The sequence below is a fragment of the Triturus cristatus genome, chromosome 1_2 (assembly GCF_964204655.1).
Source record: "Triturus cristatus chromosome 1_2, aTriCri1.1, whole genome shotgun sequence".
Classification (NCBI taxonomy): domain Eukaryota; kingdom Metazoa; phylum Chordata; class Amphibia; order Caudata; family Salamandridae; genus Triturus; species Triturus cristatus.
Genome location: NC_140580.1, coordinates 444,260,237 through 444,284,700, shown reverse-complemented (window position 1 = coordinate 444,284,700; position 24,464 = coordinate 444,260,237). Strand labels below are relative to the sequence as shown.

Here is a 24,464-nt window from a genome sequence, read left to right as displayed (position 1 = left end):
TGACTCATCTGCTTATCCTATTTTAATCCAACACTTATTTCTCCTTATAAGACTTTCTCATATCGTCACCAAATTCTCATTCTCCCAGTGAAACTTCCAGTGACTCCTCATCTGACCCTACACTGTCTCCTTACCTAACTAACTCATCTTCTCATGTGACTCTTCATGTAAATCTCGTATTCGCCCATACAACGTCTCCTGACCCATGTCTGACTCTGCCAAGTCTATTAAGTCTCCTATCTCCCCATCTTGGTCTCCTCTGTCCCATGTAACCTGTCTATGTATCCCCATTGAACTCTCCTCATCTAACTATCCTCTATCTCCTCATCTGATCCTCCTTATTACCCTTATTGCTTTTCCATGTCTCATCATCTGTCGCTGCCCTGTATTCTTATCTAGCTCTACTATCTCCTGATCCAACTCTCCTGTCTCATGTTTGTCTCCCGTCTCCTCATATTACTTCTGCCATCCCCTTATGTTACTTCTCCCATATCCCATCTCACCCTCCGGTGTCCTCATATTACCACTGCCTCTTTATCTCCCTCCGGTCTCCTCATCTTACCCTCCGGTCTCTTCATCTCACCCTCCGGTGTCCTCATATTACCTTACCACTGCATCTTCATCTCCCTCCGGTCTCCTCATCTTACCCTCCGGTCTCTTCATTTACCCTCCGGTCTCCTCATTTATCCTCCGGTCTCCTCATCCTACCCTCCGGTCTCCTCATTTATCCCTCCTGTCTTCTCATTCAATTTGTTTCATCTCCACACTTAACTTTCCCGCCTCCCTTTCTAACACTGCCTTCTCTCCATATCTGTCTCTCCCATCACCCCATGTAACTCTCTTGTCTATACATGTGATTCATCCCTTCTTCATGTGTCTGTCTTCTACGTGTCCTTCTATCTGTGTTCTAATATAACTCTTCCCTTTCCTCATCTAATATTGCCTTGTCTCATAATACAATTTTCAGTTTCCTCCTATTTCTCCTCACCCATCTCACTCCGGTCTCCACTGCTAACTCTCCAGCTCTCGTTCCACTCACTTGCTCTTCATCGTACTTTCTCCACATCTCACCACCTCCACAGGTCATGGCCCAGGTGTTCAGTGCCTCTGCCTTGGAGAGCTACATTCCTCGGATCCAGAAGGCGGTGGCCACCGAGCTGCAGGGCTGGTGCGAGGAGCCGGGGTCTGTGTCTGCATACTCAGCGACCAAAGCACTCACCTTCCGCATTGCTGCCCGCACTCTATTGGGACTCCGCCTGGGGGAGCTCGAGCTCCTGGACCTCGCAAAGACCTTCGAGACGCTTGTGGAGAACCTCTTCTGCCTGCCCTTGGACATCCCCTTCAGTGGATTACGGAAGGTAGGGGCTTCCCTCCACTGTCCTCACTGCACCCTTCTGTCCATGTGATCTGTGTCAGAAATCTTATTACTATGAGTCATTTTTCATCTTGCCACTTCAGCTGGAGGTGTTACCCCACTTACCAAGACCAGTTCTCTGCTGCCTAGTAAGTCATAAATAAACTTTTTCTATCCTTTTGGCAAAACACTTCCCCTACCCAAGGACCATATATAATATGCCTTCCTCAAGGTCACCTCAACAGGCAAAATTGTGTGACTGGAAAAGATTGTCATGAGGAGGAGGAATGGCCACTAACAAACATCTTGAGAAATAAGGTGATATGAAAACAAAGAAGCCTCTTGAGGTAGCTGAAAAGGAGGCCAATGCAAGTAGGACAACACAGGAGGGAGGTCCCAGCAAGGAGCAAGTGAACGAGGAGGAAGTCACGTCAACTCTGCTTCAAGAAACAGAAAAAACAGGAACAGTTTAGATGATACATTAATGTTCCTCTAGTGAAGGAAGGGCCAACCAGTCAGCCATAAAACATTTTTTTCTTTACATGTTAGGGAGCAGAAAGCCTGTCTGAAGAGGTGCAAGAACACCTCATGTGGTAAGGGAGCACAAAGGCTGTCTGAAGAGGTGCAGGAACACCTCACATAGGGCCCAATTATGATGTAAGGCGGACCGCTGGCGACAGGCCATCATTGGCGGTCCGCCTGACATCTAGGGCATTGGTCTGACCGCTGGATTATGATACCGGCAGTCAGAGCGCATAAGGCAGTGGTAAAGACCGCCGCCTCCAACAGGCTCAAGGAGCCCATTGGGGCAGCGGTCAGAGCCTAATCCCTGCAATGGAGGCAGTGCTTGCAGAGGCACTACTGTCGGGATTAGGATGTCAATTTCGGACAGTCTTTTTATGGCCATCTGACCGTCATAGAAAGGCTGTCGGAAATGACTTTGGGGGCCCCTAGCAGAGCCCTCGTCCTCCATAGGCCTCCTTGATTTGGCCTGGGGGGTATCCATGCACCGTGTGGTGCCTGCCACACGGTGCATGGATGTTTAAAAATATCCCTTTTTCTATTGTGGCTTGTGCTGTGTACATGTGACCCAGAGCCAGGCTACAGACACCAAGCAACTAAGGCAGAAAAATGCCAACTTTCTAAAAGTGGCATCTTCAAAATTGTTAATTTCAAATCCAACTTCCTCATCAGAGAGGCTTTTTCATTACAATTTCAAAGACACCAGACACTAACTGGTTACCTGCCCCCACTAAAAAGTGATCACTTATTAAATATAATATGGTTACTCCAATGCTATCCTATTGGAGGGATAAGCCTTGCAGTAGTGAAAAACGAATTTAAGAGTTTTTCACCACCAGTACATGTAAAACGTACAAATGCATGTCACACTTTTTAAATGCATGGCACCCTGCCCTCTGGGCTGTCCTGGTCTACGCTAGGGGTGACCAATATGTATTAAAAGGGCAGGGTTAGGCCTGGCAAAAGGTTTATTATGCAGCATCAACATGGCAGTTTAAAAACTGCAAACACAGGCTGCAATGGGAGACCTGAGACAAGTTTGGCAGGGCTACTTAAGTGGGTGGCACAGTCTGGGCTGCAGGGGCACTAGTAGCATTAAATTTACAGGCCCTGTGCACGGGTAGTACCACTTTACTATGAATGACTACTAAGGACTTATAAGTAAATTAAACATGCCAATTGGGTACAAGTCATTTTTACCGTGTTTTAAGGAAAGAACACAAGCACTTTAGCACTGATTAGCAGTGGTAAAGTGCACACAGTCTTAAGGCTAGCAAAAACGAGGTCGGCAAAAGAGGAAGGTTAAAGGCTCAAAGTTAAGGGGAAGCCTTTCCAAGGATGCCAGGTCTAACAATAATATTCTCCGTTATTTACAGGTGGTTAAAATAATGTAAATCAGTACAGTCCGTTTTTGGCTCTAGTGTACAAAGAATCCATGGAGCGATTATGTTATTTTTACCTAGCGAGGGAGCAGCAAAATGTTCTTGATTTATGTTTTTTGCAGTAGTGCACAACTTGATCTAATAAGGCCCCCTGTGCTCTACGGTGGAAGAGATATGAAGTGAAAGCTACCTGTGTAGGGTGACCAGATTTTGAAAAACAAAAACCAGTACATTTTGCAAAAATAGAAGGTCTATATATTTACATCAACTGAGAGAGGCACAGAATCACAGCGCTCATCATCATAGAAACACAGGGGGGACACTAAGAAAATATGTCAAATGCAGTTTTTAAACCCAGTATTTTACCTTTTATACTGCTTTCTTGTAACAGCTGCAAACCAGCCCTGCTTTGGAACAAGTGCCTCCCGCCGTTTTTAGTCAACCCTCTATGAAATCCAGGACATGAGCCAAATTTGCTAAAATCTGCCAGGACAGCTAGTGAAAAACGGGGACTATCCCATCAAATCTGAGACGCCAGGTCACTCTATACTTGTATGACTTTTGGAAGCAGGAGACGTGTGTCCTAATTTCATCTTCCACACGCGACCAAAGTTGTGTGATCAGAGCAATTTATTTATCCTCCTGTGTTTAAATTTCGGATTGTCAGTCGAAACAGGAAACAAAAGGGAACAGTTAAGGGAAGGAAAAAGAGATGTAGTACAAGAAAACCCTGGTTGATCCAGCCCACCACCTTTGAAGCTCCTAGAGTCATTCTGCTTCACTGGTCGCTTCCAGGGAAACCTCTCATTACAATCGCTACCTACAGGTTAGAGTGGCTTAGCTGTGGCAGTGTTTTCACATACCATCATCTACACAAGCACTTCAAGCACAAAGGGACACACCACCCTACCATTATCATCATTCTTATCTCAGATACTTAAAGTAGTCCATTTCACTCCTTGTTAGAATTCACCAGCTGCTACCTTACAGGGTTCCCCTAAAGCAGTAAAGAGGGCATTATGGATATTGAAGGAGAAGATTCATTGGCAGAATCAGGATTTCTGTGCAGAAATGGATTTGTTCAAGAGCATAGTCTGCTGGCCTGGTGGCCTTTTGAAGATGAGTTAGTCTGGATTACGAGTGGGAAGAATTCTTTAACTATGGGCACACAAAGTCATTTTAACACCCACAAAACCAGCACCGTGTGTGCAGTTCAAGTTTAAGTTTATTTTTATGATATGGAACTCCTACTTATGCAGTGAAGATAAAACAAAGAATACATTTCCTACGAGAATCTTTCTTTATACAAAACTATCTCCTTAAAATATATTACCTTACATACCAAGCAGAATACAGAATAGAATAAAACAGTCTTGTAATGCTACAAAGTGCAACATACAAAGTGTGAGAGGAAACAAAACAATCCTATAAATGTGTGCATTTATATGTATTTATTTGTTGTGTTAAAAAGCGTGCAGAACACACAGGGCCATTCAAAGTTTTGGAATGAAAACAACTAAGGATGTAAATGTAATCTCTGAAAACCTGAGAGTTAGGGTTCAATCTGACTTTATGGGGGAGGGGGAGAGTGTTGGATCTGACACTCCTAGGTCGTTCCCGTGGGTGATATCAGTCTCTAATTAAAAGCCTGGGTGAAAAGCTTTGTTTTCAGTTGTTTTCCTGAACTGAAGGCCTACAATCAGAGTAGAAGGCTGGAGCTGTTGAACAGTTTCGACCTCCTGCCCCTCAAGGGTCTTCAGCCGCACTTTAGATTCCTATTGAATTGAACGGGCCACGAGGGGATCACAGGTTAGTGGCTGAAGCATAGCTTGCCAATGTCTGGAGAAATCCCGGGTCTTTGCCAAGTATGAACTGAGCAGAATGCTGTGCTTAAATTGTGTCCTGAACTCCACTGGGAGCCAATGGAGAGCTTTCAAAACTGATTTATTGCAGTCCACTTTCTAGAAGCGCAGATGATTCTGCTGCGGGACTGTGACTCTTTTCAGCATGACAGTGAGTTTCTTTGTGGCCTTATACACCAGGCTACAATAATCCAGTCCGGCCATAAGGAGTGTGCCTATAGCCCTTATGATGTCCTGAAGGGTTGGCGGATGTTCTGGAGGCGGGAGAGTTCGAACTTGCTCTTGTGGCCACTGTGCTTGCTGATTAGTGGTGTGAATTTGAGGCTTGAGCCCCCGTAGAGACCTATATTTATAGTTTTGTAAGACAGCACACTTGTGTTGCTGCAGTTATATATTTTCTTTATGAAATGTGTTTCACATTGTATTATCTTTAAAAGTAATTCTCTGACAGGGAATGGGAGCTGCGGCATGCGAGCTGACATGCAGTTAAAGGGCTGTTCATGTTTGCACATGTTGTTAGAATGTGCTCCGTGACAAATAGGCGCCATGCGCTTAGATTGTGGCTCCACAGGAAAAATGAATGTGACTCCCTCCGGTGTGTGGTGTCCGCGGTGCTGCATATGACATCCAGTGCTTGAAAGGTGAATGCAGACGGGCGAGTACTCACGACGCCCGAGTACCTCTTTGCAATATTCTCATTACTACTCATTAAAAATATTGGACCTCTGCTGAGAAGAGAAGTGCAGGCACTCAGTGCCCGAGAGGATCTGCCCATTTAAATCACTGCTTTCATCCACATAATATTTCCACGTGCTCTCTTTTACAGTATGCATGAAGAGATGTATATCATAATTTTTAATTAACTTTTCACGCCACAGTTGCTGTGATAAACAGGTATTACTTTTAGTATAAATTAGTAATCTTCGGAAGTCTGGAAGGCTGATGGGGACTTGCCAGGATTCGAACCTGTAACCTGCAGATCACTGCTGGTTTACCAGCAATGTTCAACTCACCGAGCCATCCTGCGGGCTGTCGTCAGCCTCCAGTGGGGATCTGAGGTCCTCCATGACCCATACCACTGAAAATAGAAGGGATACACTCGTGTTATCTAGAGCAACTGTGCTAATACACATACCTTTATTGAGGGAAACAACTCTGCAGTGCTAAGAGTCGTATGACCTCTTCAGTGCGATTTGTTTTGTATCTCGCTGCATAGATTTAGCCCCCTTTATCTCGGTCGTGGTGAAATGGTTTATAACCATTGTGCCCTACAAAGCACCATGGCGTAAACCATAAATGCAGATCTGCATTGTGTAATATGCTAACACCTTGCATTCTGGTTTTGGTTAAATACCATTTTCTAAAAACAAAAAGACATGAAAAAATGCCATTGCATAACCCATATTAGCAGATAGAATAGATAATAGATACTGCGCTATCTATTACCATACTATGCTATCTATTACCATTGTTGAGGGAGGCAGGGGGCATCATGACCAACTCAAGACTCCACCACTCAAAAATCGTAATAGCATATTCTACTCTGCACATCTATCTCTCTCTACCTCTCTCGCTCCGCTCTTTCTTCCTTTCTCTGTGTGTGTGTATATATATATATATATATATATATATATATATATATATATATATATATATATATATATATATATATATATGTGTGTGTGTGTCTGTGTGTATTCAATAAAAAACTAAGGACTAAAGCTTAAAAATAATTAGGAAAAATGTATATATTCTTTCTATACAAAACCAACTTACAATACATAAGCATTAAAAATGTTAAACTTCTAGTTATGCCTCATATTTATAGAATATGCGTTACCTTCACATTATTTTAATTTTATTTATTCTTTCAAATACAAACCAAACAAATTAGAGAAAAATTAGAAATTCTAAAGTTATAGCTTGAATGTATAATTTACTCACCACCTTCAAATTACTATAACTCACGCACCTCTGTACACAGTGTTGTTAAGTCACTAGCCACACTACATTAACTATAACTCACCAGTCACCATGTGCCATGTTCTCACAAATGATGTGATTTAAGATGTTATAAGTGTTGTTATGAATGCTATGATTTCTCATAGAATAAGTGATGTAATATGAAAGGGTATAAGCAGTGCATAGTAAAGGCACAACTGTAATGGCATAGAGTGCAGTGGCGTGCATTAGCATAGGGTGCAGTGGCGTAGAGAACAGTGATGCAGAGTGGTGCAGAGTACATAGGCGTACAGTACAATAGCACACAGTGCTGTGGTGTAGAGTGCAGTGGCGTATAAGGCATTGGCATTGAGTGCAGTGGCATACAGTAGAGTGGCATACAGTTCAGTGGCATAGAGTACAGTGATGTAGAGTACAGGGCTGCGGAGTAGAGTAGTGCAGGGTACAATGGCACACAGTGGTATGACATAGAGTGCAATGGCGCAGAGTACAGTACCACACAGTGGATAGAGTAGAGTGCAATAGCATGCAGTACAATGGTGTATTTAAAAAAAAACTTTTTTAGTACAGCTGTACTCTCAAAGTAGTACTATTGTGCTTCTTAAGCTTTTAAAACAATATATACTTTAAATAAAAGGAATTTTTCTTACCTGTCCCAAGTTAGTAAAACTGGCTTAGGTCTTCCTAGACATGGAAAAAATACTTTTTTTGTAGATTTTGTAATGAAACACATAACCCACATAAAGTGTGTTCAGAACAATATGCCTGCCCTTTCATTTGTAAGAGCAATGATTAGCCAAATAATTTTAGTTTTATTCTCGTCATGTACCACGGTATTCCGCAGCCCAATATATCATTAAGGTTTTGTCCCTTATTACTAAAAAAAATGACTGAATGGATTCTCATGGAATAGCTAAAAGGACCATTTAAACACCATAATCTATTTTCCTGCCAAATGTAAAGAAAATCCGTTCAGCCGTTTTGCCGCCTGAGTACAGAGCCTATGGGAAATGCATTGGTGGAAAAACGTGTTTTGGGACCCCCTTTTTTCTTTGCACCTCCTTAATAAATCCCTGAAAAACTTTGCACCAACCGCAAATGTAGAAAAAGCAATAGGTCTGCAAAGTTTCATGGAAATTTGTCAAACGGTGGCAAAGATATTAGTAAGCAAATGTCAGAGGAATTTCTATCTCTGGGAATTCTAACTAGAACTACAGAGTGGCTATATATATATATATATATATATTTTCATTCAATGGAAAAAAAACATACATAAAAGATGGATTAGCGAATGAAAGTACTGAGATTCGCCAGTTATGATACGCAATGCACACCATATCTGATGCGAATTTGTGCCATGTACTGCCTTCAACTGTGCGTAGCAGGAGTTAGCTGCAGGCGGACTATCCCTGCTATGCACATGTTCGGCCATGTGCAGAAGGAGATGCCAAAGCTGCATGGCAGAAAGCCAACTTATGCAAGGCCTTTGGCCGTTTGTAGCATGGGTTGGCGTTTGCCTTTTTGACCCACCTCTTTAACTTTGTCCCCCTGTCTCATCTACATGAAGCTAGATATTCTTGCATTAAGCTTAATTTGCAAACTGTCAGACCAATCTCATACAAATTCATCAAACAGCAGCAAAGTTGTTAGTAAATTTAATATTTATTGCCCTCTCTTTTTTTATCCCCCCCTTTGAAGAATTTGCTCAAAGCTTGACATACCAATAGAAAGTGAAACTTGCTAAACAGATTTTATGTGAATTTATCAAACTGTGCCAAATTCTTTACTTCTTTGGCCCCCCCCCCTTTTTAAATGTGAGCCCCTTTGGTGGACCTGCATGAAAATGAGAACATCAAGATTCAGGTAAAAATGCTAAGTCTGTACCAAATTTCTTTCAGATTCATCAGACGGTGCCAAAGTTGTTAACACATAAAACATAAACATATTTTACACCTCTCTATTTAACTTGCTCCTTACATTTTGGATCTACCGAAAACCTGAAATGCCTACAATGGGTGTAACCTGCTAACTTACCGCTGCATGTTATGCATGTTCATCAAACTGTCTAAACGTTATTAGCAAATTAAAATGTTATTGCCCACTTCCCCCTTTATCTTTTCCCCTTTGATGCATTTTCACACCAAAGTAAAACTCATTCTTTTAAACTCCTGCCAAATGTTGTGCAGATTCCCCACACTGCACCGCCGTTATTAAGAAAGTAACACTTTTTTGCCCATCCCTTTTCAGCGGGTTACCCCTTGATGAATGTGCATGCATTTCAAAATAGCAAAAGCAATCCTTACACCCTAAGCGTTTCCAAAACTGCTAAAGTTAAAGGCACACCCAAAAAATGTCCTTTCAATTGTCAATATATGATAAAATGTTAACCTTTTAAAATTCACCTGACACCTTTTCAAAGGTTAATATCTTGAAAACTACTAAATGAATTTACAACAAACATACAACCACACTCTTTCTGAGTAAAGGTCGACTTCTGTGCCAAGTTTGTGTAAATCTGTTCTGTGGTTTTTGCTGCAGCTTTGAGCAAAAAATTCAACGAGGGCTAAAATGGAAAAATACATATTTTTGGACTTCCTACTTAACTTTTGTTTCTGCTGCAGGGAACTACATGAAATTTGAAAAGCCAGAACATGACTGGATATGCTAAGTATGTGCCAAAGTTGTTGTAGATCCACAATTGGGGTTCACGTTTCCATGTAAATTATTGTTATGGTTACAAAACAAAGCATAAAAAGTGCGGACAGTTGCCAGTTATGGTTCAGTAAACAAACCATAACTTGTGACCCCCATCAGGCACTGCTTATGACCTCACATAATACTTCACTTGTGCCATGTTAATGGCATGATTGAGGACATCGCAAAAAGCATCGTTGACTTCATCACTGATAAAATGGCTGCTGACATCGTCCATGATGCTGCTGTTAACAGATGACATCACAAATGATATAGATACATAACTGGTGACATTAATTATGATCGTATCATTGACATTATGGATGACATCAATATGGATATGATGCCATTTGTTTGGATATGTGTGGTTAATGATGTATGGTTAGTAATTTATTTAATTGATTGTTCTGAATATATTGAGGTGTCTTTGGTGGGAGAGTTATGGTTTTAAGGGTTAGGTGAGTTATGATTTGTGTAGTTAACAATAACGCCCAATTTCAAGAGATATCTGGTTTGGTTTTGTAGCTATAACTTTACTTTAATTGTGTTTTTTAAAGGGAATTTCTGATTTCTTTTTTCAATCATATGATAAAGTGTTAGGAGCAGAAGAAACCATATTATCCTTAGCAAAGATTTTTCATGATTATCCTATGATAACCATGTGAAGTGGAGGTTGGCCACAAGGCAAGGACCGGAGCCCAAACTTCTGCGGACGACTAGCCCAAAACCTGCTTCACATGGCCTTTGGCTGTGTGTCCACAGTGCTCATTGTGCACGGTCTTTGACATGAATGGTTGCATTGATAATCTTTTGTTGGTTTAATCAGGATTTACAAAAAAGGATATTGAATTTTAAAAACAGTTTCAGAATCTACTGTCAATTCCCACAAGAAAAGTTGGGGATTTTTGGGAGGAGAAACAGTAAGAGCCCCTCTGGGGATCATCCTCTTTGGGAGTCAGGGTATAAGCTCCTATCCCCATTATACTTCCTTTGACCCTGTTTCCGCGGGATGCAGGCTTTGCTGTTTGGAATCCTGCAATGGTTTAAGAAGTGAAAAACAAAATTTCAGATTTCAGTTGTTGCCTAACAATCAGATTCTCTTGATACCCAAATCCCACGCTTGGGCAAAGGGAAAAACGCTCAATCTTCTAATTTTGATTTGTTTATTTTTCAAATGTAATATCTTTGGAGGATTCAAGGATCCAGATCTGCAAATTAATGATGAAATTACAGAAAAGTATTTTTCTCATTAGCTCTCTGAAGTCCACCTGACACCTTTTTGTAACACAAATTTCTCAAAAAAGTACCTAATGGCCTTACTTAAAATTGGCACAGACACACCTCTAAGTAAAGTTTTGGGTTCATGCCAAATTTGGTGTAATTCTGTTCAGCGATATAGGTTGTAGCAGAGAGCAAAGTTTCCTATGGAAGTTAAAATAGGAAAATATAACTTTTGAGACCCTCTCTCATCCTTCACCCCAGAGGGATTTTCACAAAACTGCACATTTGGGATTTTCACAAAACTTTTGTGATTTCTGCTTTTTGATTGGGAGTTCTTGGTGATTCATCAAATGGCTCCAAACGTATCAGCAATATGAGCAAATGAAAAACACATTTTAAGTGGAAATGAATCCTATCCATAACCACAAAGCGCCATACAAATTTAAATCTAGACATTTTAAACAAGAAGACATCACGATAGGAAGAATTCATCTTCAAAGATTTACAAACTACATTTAACATAATTGTGTATTCGTAGAGCACATGTTCATCTCAGCTGGAGTCTCTTGGTGCTGTTAACAGGAAACAGATGTTCATTGTTACCCAACATATTGGTACATATTTTATGAACCTAGAGAGAATGAAAGAATAAGTGGACCCACTGTAATTTGAACCTTTGTGACCGTGGAGTCTAACACAAAACCCGACAGTGGATGCATTAGTCTGCTGAGCAACTAGACCAGGGAGTGAAAAAAAACGCTGACAGGAGTCATGGAGTCTGGGCAGAGCTTGGAGGGACTGTTTTCAGGGTAGTCATGGAGCCATGGTAGGATGCACCATGGTCTTTGGCAGGTGACACAGTTGGGCACATTACCTTATTTGACAGTTCCTGCTACCATCAAACATTTTATCTCTATCTGGGTCATCGATTATTCTGCAGGGAGCAAATCCTCAACTTGGGCCCACCGTTAAGTTTGACATTATATGCTGTGGTGCCCTCGGTCCTTTTTGGTAGGGTGTACTATATACTATCGATGAAGTCACAAACATCATACAGACCCTAAACCTGATGGCCTTCTTACTCATTTTGTTCTCTTGCCCAGAAATATGCAAATATGAAACCAAGTTCATAGATCTGGTACTCATTCCGGGCAAGAGGCTGATAGCCCAAAACTGGAAACCAAGCTCTACGTAAACTAACTAAATGGACTTACACAGAAATCCAGGTCCTAGCAAGACAATGCAAGAAACTCAATAAACCAGTAACAATAACATGCTTGGATACCATTTTGGAAGCTCTTAAACAGAACAATAATAATAGACCAACTTGAACACAATAATTAACTTCTTCTAAATAAAAATAAGACGTGCCATATATCCTGCATTTACAAACTTAGGGCCTGATTTAGATTTCGGCGGACGGGTTACTCCGTCACAGCGGTGAAGGATATCCCATCTGCCAAAATATAACTCTCATAATATCCTATGGGATTTATATTTCAGCAGACCAGATATCCGTCTCCTTTTTAACAGAGTAACCGGTCTGTCGATATCGGAATCATACCCTTAGTCTTCAGGATATCCCACGCTCATCAACCGTTGGTAATGCATACTGGAAACTACTTTATAGAAATACCCAAATGCACACCAGAACATTGCATATCACCTTTGTGTGGGAAATAAATTTGTTTATAAGTGATGATGTTGGGTCTTATAATGTAAAATCGTGACTGTGCACCCCTCTGCTTAAAAAAATAGCGTTCGTTGTTGACTCTTACGGATATGTATTGCTTAGATGGATGCTATAGCGATACACTACACGAAGATATTTCTCCTAGACACGATGTCGTAGCTGATACAAGCTGTATATTGTTTTATTAGTATACATAATATATATATGTATATTATCTACTGCCGGTCGCCAGTAGATAGTTATAGTTACAACCTAGTTTCCATAGGAAATCTCAAAATTCTATTTTGAATAACTTTGGCGCCGGTTGACGAATCCTCGCGAAATTTTCAAAACTAATGGGGCGCTCCGTTCAGCTCCTACCCTGAAAGTCTCGGGGTGATCCGTCAAGTGGGCACCGAGAAAAAGGGGGGGTCCCAAAACGCGTTTTCCCCATGCATTTTTCCATAGGACCTTTAGTCGCAGCTACAGCACGAACGGCTGAACAGAATTACGTGGAATTTGGCAGAGAGGTAGCCATAAGGTAAAGGAAGTGCCTTTTGCAGGTCTGGTGTAAATCTGTTCAGTATTTCCTGAGAAAATAGCATTTAAAAGCATATCAATATCTATACACGCGCACCGTGCGCGCACTGTGCGCGCACCCTGCCGTGCGCGAGCGCAATTCTGATTGGTTGTTAGATGTCGGTCAACATTCGAATCGGTCGAAACCAGGAAGTGTCGGTCACCATTTTGTCTCTCGCAGTGTGAGGGGGTGAAAAACAAAGGTGGAGAACGTGAAAAGGGGGCAGAGTGGACAGTTCCTGACCCCCTAGCCTTGGTCAGGGGGTCACAGAAGGACCCCCAAGGGAGAAAAAAACAATTTTTTTTTTTTTTTAAATCGCGAGGTGCGCACACCCTGCGAGCACTGCGAACCGTGGGTGCTCGGTGCGTGAAGCGCACCGAGCGCCCACAGAACGCGCATGGTGCGCGCACGGTGTAAAACCTGGAAAAAAATAAAAATAATAAAAACATAACTTAGCATTTAAAAAAACGTACAAATTCACTGAAAAAACCAAAGGTTTCACACACGTTATAGTTACGAATTAGCATTTAAAAAACCTTGCAAATTCACTTAAAAAACCATAGGTTTCACACATGTTATAGTTAGCTGGACATTTCACTCGTAAAAAACCAATGAAATTCCCCCGTTATAGTTACTGCAGGCAACTATAACTCACGCAACCGCAATCCTCTTCTGATGACGTCAGATATTACATCACTGATGACATATGTGTCTTTCTGAAAAATAAATATTTGTAAAATATGTATAGCTAAAGATTAATGGAAGAAGACATGGGTAAATAAGTGTCTAAATACAGTGATGTAATATCTGACGTCATCAGCAGAGGATTGCGGTCGCGTGAGTTATAGTTGCCTGCAGTAACTATAACGGGGGAATTTCATTGGTTTTTTACGAGTGAAATGTCCAGCTAACTATAACATGTGTGAAACCTATGGTTTTTTAAGTGAATATATATATGTATATACATACACACACACACACACACACATATATATATATATGTAAATATAATACATGGAATTCTGCAATCCCTGTATAAATGCACCTCTTTAATATCTTTATAATCAGTCACTAGTGACGCACTCAGCCGCCGATTATAAAGAAAAGATATCAGAACTTGACTGTAATGAGTTATTGCAGTCGAGATCTAACGTCACAATGGCTGCAGCGAGGTGAAGGGCAGGCCAGGTGACGGTGCAACTGTTTAAAGCAACAGAAATGAAACACTGCTTTTCTTTCTTCTGCTCTGTCTTTCTGAGTTACAATGACTAGCAGAAAGAATATGATTCTTTTTTGCATTCCTTAGATAATTATAGAAAAGTTATAATCTTTCTGCATGTTTCTACACATTCTGAGTTACTACAGCTTTTTTTTCTAAATGACTATTGAACTGTTTCTAACATCTGTTTCCAACAAATAGCTAACAGGTTTTTGATGTGAGTTGCACTAGGGGTTCTATTTTTATTCTTCGTGTTTGCAAACATGCTCTCTCTTTCTGAAAGAGTTACACACTAAGGTTTTAAATGGTTTGTGGGAAAGGTGATGGTGTGATCATGTATTATATGGGATAATGTACCCCCTCCCGTACATGATAAGGATATTGCAAGTCACCTCGGAGTTTCACAACCATAAAAAGAAATGTGGCCTTTAGCCTCATCCCTCTATATGGTTATGAAACTCCTCAATGACTTGCAATATCCTTATAACGTACAACAGGAGGAACTTTATCCCTTATATAAAAAGGTTGCCATAAAGGGCCCATATTTGGAAATCTGCACCACTGAATTTCTACCTCCCACGGGGGCAGATTTACAATTTATTTGTAATTCACATAGGTTTCTGAGAGTAATCAGTAAAACAGCTGAAAATTCCATCTTGCATTTATTCTAAGATCAGTCAGCACAAGCAAATATATGCACTTCTCTTTTTTCGCCACCACAGAAAGAAAGTTTTTCCCATGGGAAAAAGCCAAAATACTTGCAGATGTTTTGCATTAAATATTCTATTCAGATATAGCGGCCGGCTTTGTCCGAGAAGAACATTGATTACATGCGGAATCAACTTTATGTTTATAGGGGGCAGTCCATTTGTGTTTGAAGTAGCTAGTTGACCAGGTATTGGCCTGGTAAGGTTAATGGCTAGTCAACTGAAATCAACACAGGAGTGTGGAATATTATATCTACTTCTCCATGGGACAGGTTGCTTCATAAATCTACTTGTCCTGTAAGACAAAATACACTTGTCCCTTTGGTTTCACGTAGTGCGACAACACATTAGGACACCAACCTCATTATATAAGAGCTCTGATAATAGCATCTCTAATTATCCAGGGCTCATACTGTTGTAACAAATACAAAGGAAACCCTACTCAATTAGAACCAGGGCAATTAAATAACCATGGCCCTAAAAGAGTAGTGGTTCCCCAGACCTACCTGTGAACTGTCTGTTGAGCATGACTTTGACACTTCAACCTGGTATGAAGTGGAGGTCAGGGCACATTTAGAGATGATGAAAATCTCTGCCAGTGCATTTGATGTTACCAGGGCTCATCCAAACAGTTAGGTACTGAGGGAGCTCTGGATCCTGGGAAAATGGACCAGCTAGCTCCTAAGAGAAATAACAAGAAGGATAATGAAATGATCCTCCTCCCAGACTCCCAATGAAGAGCAGTCTCCTGAGTGAGAGGATCCTAGCCCCTGTGATGAACTGTCCTAGAGGAACTTGAACAGCTCAGACAGCAAGTTTCTGTTGAGGAGGTAGGGGGTGTCAGTGGGTCCCATAGGATCTATTGGGAAGATGGGCTTCTGTCTTCTGAGTGTAGAGACCCCAAACCTGGTGCCACCAGGAGGTTGCTTATACCTCAGAAGTTCGTGGGTTTTCTTTTTTCCCTGGCACATGACATTCCCCTTGCAGGACTTGCGACAGGCTTGTCCCTCATTTTCACTGGCCCCACATGTCTGAAGATACCATGGAGGTTTGTTGCTCCTGTGTCACTTGCCAAGCCAGTGGTAAGTTAGGTGGCACTACAAAGTCCCCCTTAATTCCACTTCCAGTGGGTGGGGTTCTCATTGAGATGATAGAGATATGCATTGTTGGTCCCTTAATCCCTCCTACAGCATCTGGACACAGTTACATACTAGTGGTGGTGCACCATGCCACTAGGTATCCAGAAGCTATTCTATATAGGACCACTACAGCTCCTGTGGTGGCTAGAGCCCTTCTGGGAATCTTTTCCAGAATGGGGGTTCCCTAAGGAGGCGTTGTCAGACAGAGTTACAAACTTAATTTCTATCTACATAACTGCAATGTGGAAAGAGTGTGGTGTAAACTACAAGTTTACCACACCCTACCATCCACAGTGCAATGGGCTTGTTGTAATGTTCGACAAGAACCTAAACGGTATGATCATGGGACTCCCAGAAAAGCTCAGGCGGAAATTGGATGTCTTACCCCGTTCCTTCTCTTTGCCTACAGAGAGGTTCCTCAGAAGGGAGTGAGATACAGCCCAATTGAACTTCTGTTTGGACATCCAGTTAGGGGTCCATTGTGTCTGGTTAAGTAGGGTTGGGAGCAGCCTCTCAAACCTCCTAAACAGGATGTTGTGGACTATGTCCTTGGCCTGCACTCATGTATGGTTGAGTACATGAAGATGGCCAGCAAACACAATGAGGTCAGCCAGGGGCTTCAGAAAGTTTGGCATGACCAAAAGGCTGTGCTGACTGCTTACTAGCCAGGACAGAAATTATGGGTGTCGGAGCCTGTGGCCCCAGCAGCTCTCCAAGACACTGGAGTGGCCCCCACACTATCCTTGAGAAAAAAGGTAAGGTCTCCTACTTGGTTGACCTAGGCACTCCAAGAAGTCCTCACAGAATTCTTCATGTGAACCGCCTAAAGCCTTTTATTGACAGGGCTGACATGAGCTTGCTCATGGAAACTGATGAGGGACAGAAGGAAGAGAGTGACCCTCTACCTGATCTCCTCTGTCAGGACCTTGTTGATCAGTCAGTTGATGTGGTAGCCTTGGCAGGCAGCCTTACTGACCAGCAGAGAGCTGATTGTAGGCAAGTCCTCAATCAGTTTCCCAATTTGTTCTCTCTGACTCCCAGTCAAACAACCTGGTGTACCCATGAAGTGGACACAGGTGACAGTCTGCTTGTCAAGAGTAAAATCTACAGACAGCATGAGCATGTCAGAGACTGCATCAGGACTGAGGTCCAGAAGATGCTGGAGTATGGGGGTCATTGAACCTTCAGATAGCCCTTGGGCTAGCCCTGTAGCCATTGTGCCAAAACCTCACACCCAAGATGGTAAGAGAGAGAGGAGGTTCGGTGTAGACTATAGAGGTCTCAAAGCAGTCACTAGGGCTGATGCCCATCTAATTCCCAGGTATAGTTACCTAGAAGGGTAAACCCAAATAGCGTCAATGGGACCTGGGTATAGAACAGTACATATGGAGAATGGTCCAAAATGTATGAATTACTGTGTTTTAAAGAACCAAGAAAAAAAACATACACAGTTATACACAGAATCGTAGTATTCTTAATGCACAGTGTTATTTAATCACACTGAGCAGCCTGTATTTCATAACATTTGTTAACACAATATTCAAAGCAGTGCCCCAGGAGGGAAGGGTCAGGGTGTAGTGAATGAAATGACAATAAGGTATTGAATGGAACAGTGTACAATTCACCTGGTCTACCTCAAGAATGTTGTGTAGGCCCTGAAAAAGGCAGGGCTCAATATCCAGGCCAAAAAGTGCCACATAGTGCAGAGCAAGGTTGTGTACTTGGGCCACCTTGTAGGTGGAGGCCAGGTTCAGCCACTGGAGAGCAAAATCTGAACCATAATGTACTGGGTTGATTCCACTAACCAGACTCAAATCAGAGCTTATTTGGGCCTGACTGGGTACTACAGGAGGTTTGTTAAGGGACATGGGCTCATAGTGACTCCCCTTAATGATCTCACCTCCCAAAGGATGCATAAGAAAGTTCAGTGGACAATTAGCTGTCAGAAGACATCTGATGACCTGAAGCAGGCCATGTGCTCTGCTCCCATCCCGCAAATTCCTGATTAATCCAAAACCTTTATTGTCCAGACAGATGCTTCTGAGATAGGGGTAGGTACACCATATGCCCTGGGTACCATATACTAGGGACTAATAGGGGTACATCAGTAGCCAATTGTGGAGGTCCTAGAGCATGGGTGCATCACTGTGTTGTTACACTGCTCGTATTTTTTTGGTGCTAATTTTTTCGAGAGTGCATGTGCTTTCCTGCTTGCCCTTGTGTGCTTCTCTGTTCCCATGTCTCTGTGTTTGCTCTGTCTTGCCATGCGCTTCTCTGCCCCAGTCTCCGGTTTCTATGTTGCTCTGCCTGGCCATGTGCTTCTCAGCTAATGTATTTCCATCCCCTGTGTTACTTCCAGTGGCTTAGCCAGGTCAGGTGGTACCCAGTGCGGAAGATTTCTTGTCACCCCCGGCTTGACAAAATGGCAAAAATATGTGTTTAAAACACATATTTTTGCCATTTTGTCACCCCCCTCAGTGATGACACCCGGCGCGGCCCGCACACACCTCACCCCTTTCCTACGCCACTGGTTACTTTCCCGCCATCTCTGTGTTGCTCTGTCTTGCCATATTCTTCTCTACTCCACCTTTCTATATGCTGATCTGTCTCAGCCTGTGCTTCTGTGTGCTTCCCTGTTCCTGTGATGTTTCTGTCCTTGTGTTGCTTCTTCACCTGCCTGTGCCCACTGTTTTGCTTACCTTCCCATCCATGTTCCCCATTTTGCTTCGCTGCCCCAGTTTCCAATTCAACTCGGATCGGTAACAAAATATTTTTTTTAAAACACAGGTTTAGGTGCGCACGCCTACTAAAGGAAAAACTCATTTGTGTCAACATTTTTAAAAATTAGTTGGGTATGCTGTACAGCAGCAGGTATGTTATGCAGCATGACTAAAACCCATTGGCAAAGCCAATAAGTCCCAATGGCGCAACCTAATGGCTTTTCAAGTGCTTGTATCGAGTTAGTGGTGCAGTAGGGCTGAGTATGGCACTTAAGAATGGAACATGGTTGCTGGGAGGCTACTTAGTGGGATGGGGATGTAGAGGTCCAAAACATGTTATGATTTGAGCACGTATCCCACACGTATTTCTATTTCAGGCATGTTCCCCTGTATCTAGTTTTTTTATTGCAATGTCCCTGATTGAGGCCTACGAACATATGTTAATGTTACAGTACATCCTTAAAAATCCATAATACAGTACACAAAGTGTTATATACGCGGTATAGAAAGTTCCATGTAAATACCAAATCAATAGAATCCTCTACAAAGTTTAACTATAAAGTCCACCCTTTTTTAAAGGTTAAAGTTTACATAAACATTTATTACATGCAGATTATTTTCTAAAATCAGATTCTTACTAAATTCAGAGTTAATGAAAACATATGACTAAGAACGGCAGTTTTAACAATACTGTGCTATCATTGTTTGGTGCAAATGGGATTAGAATTCATCCTATTGTGCAATGCATTATAGAAATAAAACATCTCACACCATTCACCTTTGTCCCAAAGGTTGAGCAAGCATGTAGTACCGCTCATGTGACTGACTGCATTATCCATCAGTTCTCTTCCGGGTAAGGCCTGTGACACGCTGACACATTATGGCATTCTGAATGGATATCATAGTACAGGGGGAAGTTTGTGAAAGGATACAGCTGATCCAAGGCTCCACTAGCCGGCATCCTTTAGGGTCCTTACCAGTGTTTGGAAGACTTCGGCATTAGAACAGCGATTCTTGCTAAGGAAGCCGTGCTAAAGGTATGACAACCAGCTTAGAAATCTAAAGTTGAATGGTCAAGCAGACAAAACGTGACTTCGTAATGGCATTTTAGTGCACAGATTTGGGGCACTGTGGAAGCTCTTTGAAGACATATATTCCTAAATAACTATTAATTAGGTGTTGCTCTTCCTCATCAGGTTTGGTGGCCGGGATACCACTTAATTTTTGTTGTTTCTTTTATTATTTAGTTGTTTATCTTATTACTATATACAATTATATATACAATGTGGGTGTTGTGTTGGGTTAAGAGTTGAAATAGAATCATATGCTTACTTAATCCTGAACTACTGATAGATGGTAAATGAAGACCACAGACGCCAAGAACTCTTACAGTTCCACTAAACATTTGTAATCCTTCCTGTTTAGACGCCGTCGTAATCTTTGCGCAACTCTTCTGAAAAGTAACCTTTTTTCGCCATTTCTCTCTTTCGCACTCTTTCCAACAGCGCCTTTCCACTTCTTCCCATCCACATCTACTGTGCCATCCCCATCCTTCTCTAGTCTCCCAGGTCTCTTCTTGCCTCCCCCACAGTCCCATTTGCCTATTTTGCCCAGTTACTTGTCCTCTTCCTTGATCCCAATTCTGTTCTTCTACCCTTTATCCGTCTAGCCTAAATTAAATTTATTTATTCCCTCTTTTTGCTCTATGGTTTGCAGCTTTCTTCCCTGTTTCGGATGCTCATGGTACTTTTGAATACATTTTTGTCCATAAGGAAATCCCAACCTTATTGTTGCAAACCGACATCTGATGTGGTAGAGTCAAGCTACGTAAACTGTGAAATAAATACATATCCTACCCTTGGGTCAGCTTGGTAAATGATTTATATGTTTTGATGATTTTAAAAAACCTGAAGGAGGCAGTATTCAAATATTTTAAATAGTTTGCAGTCTAGTTGCACTTTTATGTATTCTGCCTCTTTTCGGAATAAAATAAATAGTAAATTGTATAGATGACGTTTCAGCACAAGAAAGGCTTGGTTATTGGGCTCGACTAGCAGTCACCAATGTTGTTACATGTGATTGGAGCAGCTTTTAAGAAACGTCTGTGGGTTAACACTATACACGGTACAGACCTTAACGTCTTTCTTAGTAGGACCTTTCGCCTACTAAATTCAAGATTAAACTAAGCTGGTGGTCCTGGTGATTTGCAGATGTATGCCAAGAAACCGCTGCCTAACAGCTGAGAATAATGAGCAATATTAATGACCAATATTTTTAAGGGGGCAGTTGCTCAAAAGATAATGATGGATGCCATACACTCTCTATTTAGCATAAAATCTCAAAAGCAGCAGTTCTTCACCCAGAGTCCGCGATCCTTGGGGGTTTGTTAAGCCTATTCTAGGGGTCAGCAATTGTTTTGACAAATAATATGAGCAGGTTAATAGAGTACATATACACAGAAAATCAAAACGTAAAATTGAAAATGTTAAAATGCTCTCTAAATGTCAAGGAATGTGAAATTGATTGCTGAAAATGAAGTAGGTATACTTAGCTTGATTCTTGCGAGCAGCGCAAGTGCAACAAACATAATCAAGTATGGATGCTCGATGGCTCAATTAAAGCACTGGTATGCGCTGATAAAAAGAGATCAGGCATTAGAAGCAAAAAAAGTGAGTATTATTATGATGGAGCCTAGAATATCGCATCACCTTTTAGAAATAAAAATACATTTTGAAACGCTCAGACCTTCCCATTGAAGTTTTAATTTTGATTTTTGTATATTTTTTGCTTCTGAAATATATATTTCATAATTCGCGTATTTCTTTGATGTATACTTGTTTCTGTATGTTTGTGTATTGTTTATCTAAATAATTTTAGAAATTGCTTAGGCCATGGTTGGATTCAGTGCTCTCAAGTAGAAGCCCTACATGGTCCATCTGCAAGATTGTGCTTTTACACACCCAACTTCAGCAAACATTAAGGCAGCGGCAGCTAACCAATAGGAGTGCTGCAGCGTTGCTCCCTGGCCGCAAAAACCACCACAAAACTTGTACAAGCTACCTCACATTTCATACATTAAAATGGTTTACCCCATATGAACCTTTGTAGAGTTACAGGGCTGCAACGCTCTCTTCTTGTGTCGGGTAGGGCGTGGCCCATCATGTTTAGTGGCATGATGAGGTGTCCGTGCAACTTAAGTGAAATGCGCATGTCAGGCCGGCCAGTATGTTGTCCTTCACCAGGCTGACATGCGCACTTCAGGCCTCAGCCATTAGCTCTGTTTCAGGGAGCCAAGGGAAATATAAACGCAGCCCCTGGGTCCCCTCTGGAGCACTGTGTTCACCTTCTTCTGCAAATCCTGGTGCTGCCTTCATGCTGTTTACTAATATAAACAGCATGAGAGCAGTGACTTGATTGGCTGCTACGGGTGCGAATAGATCAGCAGTCCTGCGTGCATTAAGAAAGGTAGGCAGCACAGGAGCAGCAGGAGGACTGCCGGGAGGCGGCGACACACTACCTAACTTACACAAAAGTAGGATTACCGACATTATTACTGAAACATGAATGTAGTTAATGTAATCAGATCTGAAACAGAGATGTCATTTTTGCAGTCAGTTGGTTGCATAAGGTCTTAAAGTAAGCCACAATAAATCTAAACAGACTAAGGCTAGCGTTCTGCAGGGGCACGTCTTTTTGTTAAAGGGTACAAGCAGCAATGTCATCGTTGTGAAAATAACAATGCTCACATGAATCAAAAGAAGAGAAGATTGTGGTAATATCAGTGCAAGTTTATTGTTATTAATGCAGGTTTAATATCAGCATCCATTCAGTTGACGCCTTTCTTATTACCTATCAGTCTCACACCAGTAAATGGTTTTAAGAACCCAGCACTGCAATTGTTTTTTGTGACAAACATAAACTGCCTTCTAAAATTATGCACTGTATGCAGGGCTTTAAGTGGGATGAAAAACTAGGGGGGGTCTCTCGAAGGGGCATGGGCAATACAATTAAGGAGATGGCTTAAAAACACATAAGCTAAAACTCTGGGTTTAGCATAGTGTGCCGCCCGACTTGTATTTTGCTGTTTTTGTCATTGCATCCAGATATATGATACAACAAGTAACATCATACCTACAACAAGTCAGGTCTATTGGGTTTGTCAATGGTTGTTAGTTGCATAAGATAAATAAGCAGCAACTATGGCTTGTATATAATATTGGAAAAGCTTCCACTCAAAGCCCTGGTGAGATCATGACTATGTTGCTGCTCCTGAGTTTCAAAAAGAGAAGGGAAACCCAGAGAGAAAATGACTCTCTTTAAAGGATTTCCCTTCCCCTTCAACGCTCAGCTGGCATGACGTCATGCCGTAACTTCTCCACTAGTGAGAAGCGAACAGTGTGAGTAGCGCACATGATGTATCTGCTCTCACTGCAGTCCGGGAAAAAAGGACCTCCTGTGCCAGGGCACAGAACAGAGCTCGATAGAGACCCGTTTTAAGTCCTCCATTAAAAGACTGCTGGTGCGACCCGGCCCACTTAAAGCCCCGACAGTATGTACCTAGGATGATTATTTTTCTTTATTTAAATAGAAAATCAAGCCTTTCATCGTAACACGGGTCTGTGGTTCTTCCAACTCGAACCACTAGGGGCAGGAATAGGCCCCGGCATATGTCTCTGAGTAAGGTTAAATATCATTCAGGTGATCTACCCGTTGTCTGTAAACGCTAAAACCCATGACTGCTTAGGGACAGAATACCAAGGATTATGTCATTGTGGGGTTTCTCCTTCTGTCACACCAATGCTTATATGCTGTGTGTTCACTATTGCTAGCAAAACCTACGTGAAAATTCTTTATATGACAACTTAGTACTTGAGAGGCAACTCGAGTGACTCAAAGGATGGCGATACAGAGGAATATAATGTAGACCATACTTTTTCTGTATCATCGAGTCCGAACATCCGTCCGTCTGTCTGTCTGTCTATCTATCTATCTACCTATCTATCTCGCTGCAATGTGCTATAAACTTGATTTGAAAATAAATCTATAGAAATTAACCTATAGAAATAGAGGTGCGGCAAGTACACAGCTGTGTCACGGTGTGAGCTGTGTTCTACACTGGCTTTTTGTACTGCATGCTTTAAAATATATTATTAACTGCAAAGGAATAGCCATGGCTATGGCCTGATTTGTATCCAAGGTTGTTCATTATTCCTTGCCTGCTGCTTGGGGTGGCACATGACTAGTACATGAACCATCAATTTGTGGTTGGGCCTATGACATCAGGTTAACAATTGTGTGGATTCCCTGTAATGAACAATGGCTGCTGACTGCTGTGCTTTAAAAGAGCAGGCACCACATAATTGTATCTTTTCATTTTAGACCGTGTAAGTGACATATGTGTCAGCCCATCTTCTTTTTATGGCTCAGGTG

At 41.7% G+C, this 24,464-nt stretch overlaps 1 protein-coding gene across 2 annotated transcripts in view; it reads left to right on the top strand.

The window, feature by feature from the left end:
* The window catches only part of CYP26C1 (cytochrome P450 family 26 subfamily C member 1), a 141,528-nt gene that overhangs the window by 36,983 nt on the left and 80,081 nt on the right, over nucleotides 1-24,464 (top strand). For both annotated transcript variants that reach the window (XM_085606134.1, XM_085606133.1), the window contains exon 4: nucleotides 1,083-1,358. In XM_085606134.1, coding sequence (XP_085462260.1) covers nucleotides 1,083-1,358 — 276 coding nt within the window. The remainder of the gene's footprint in view (nucleotides 1-1,082; nucleotides 1,359-24,464) is intronic.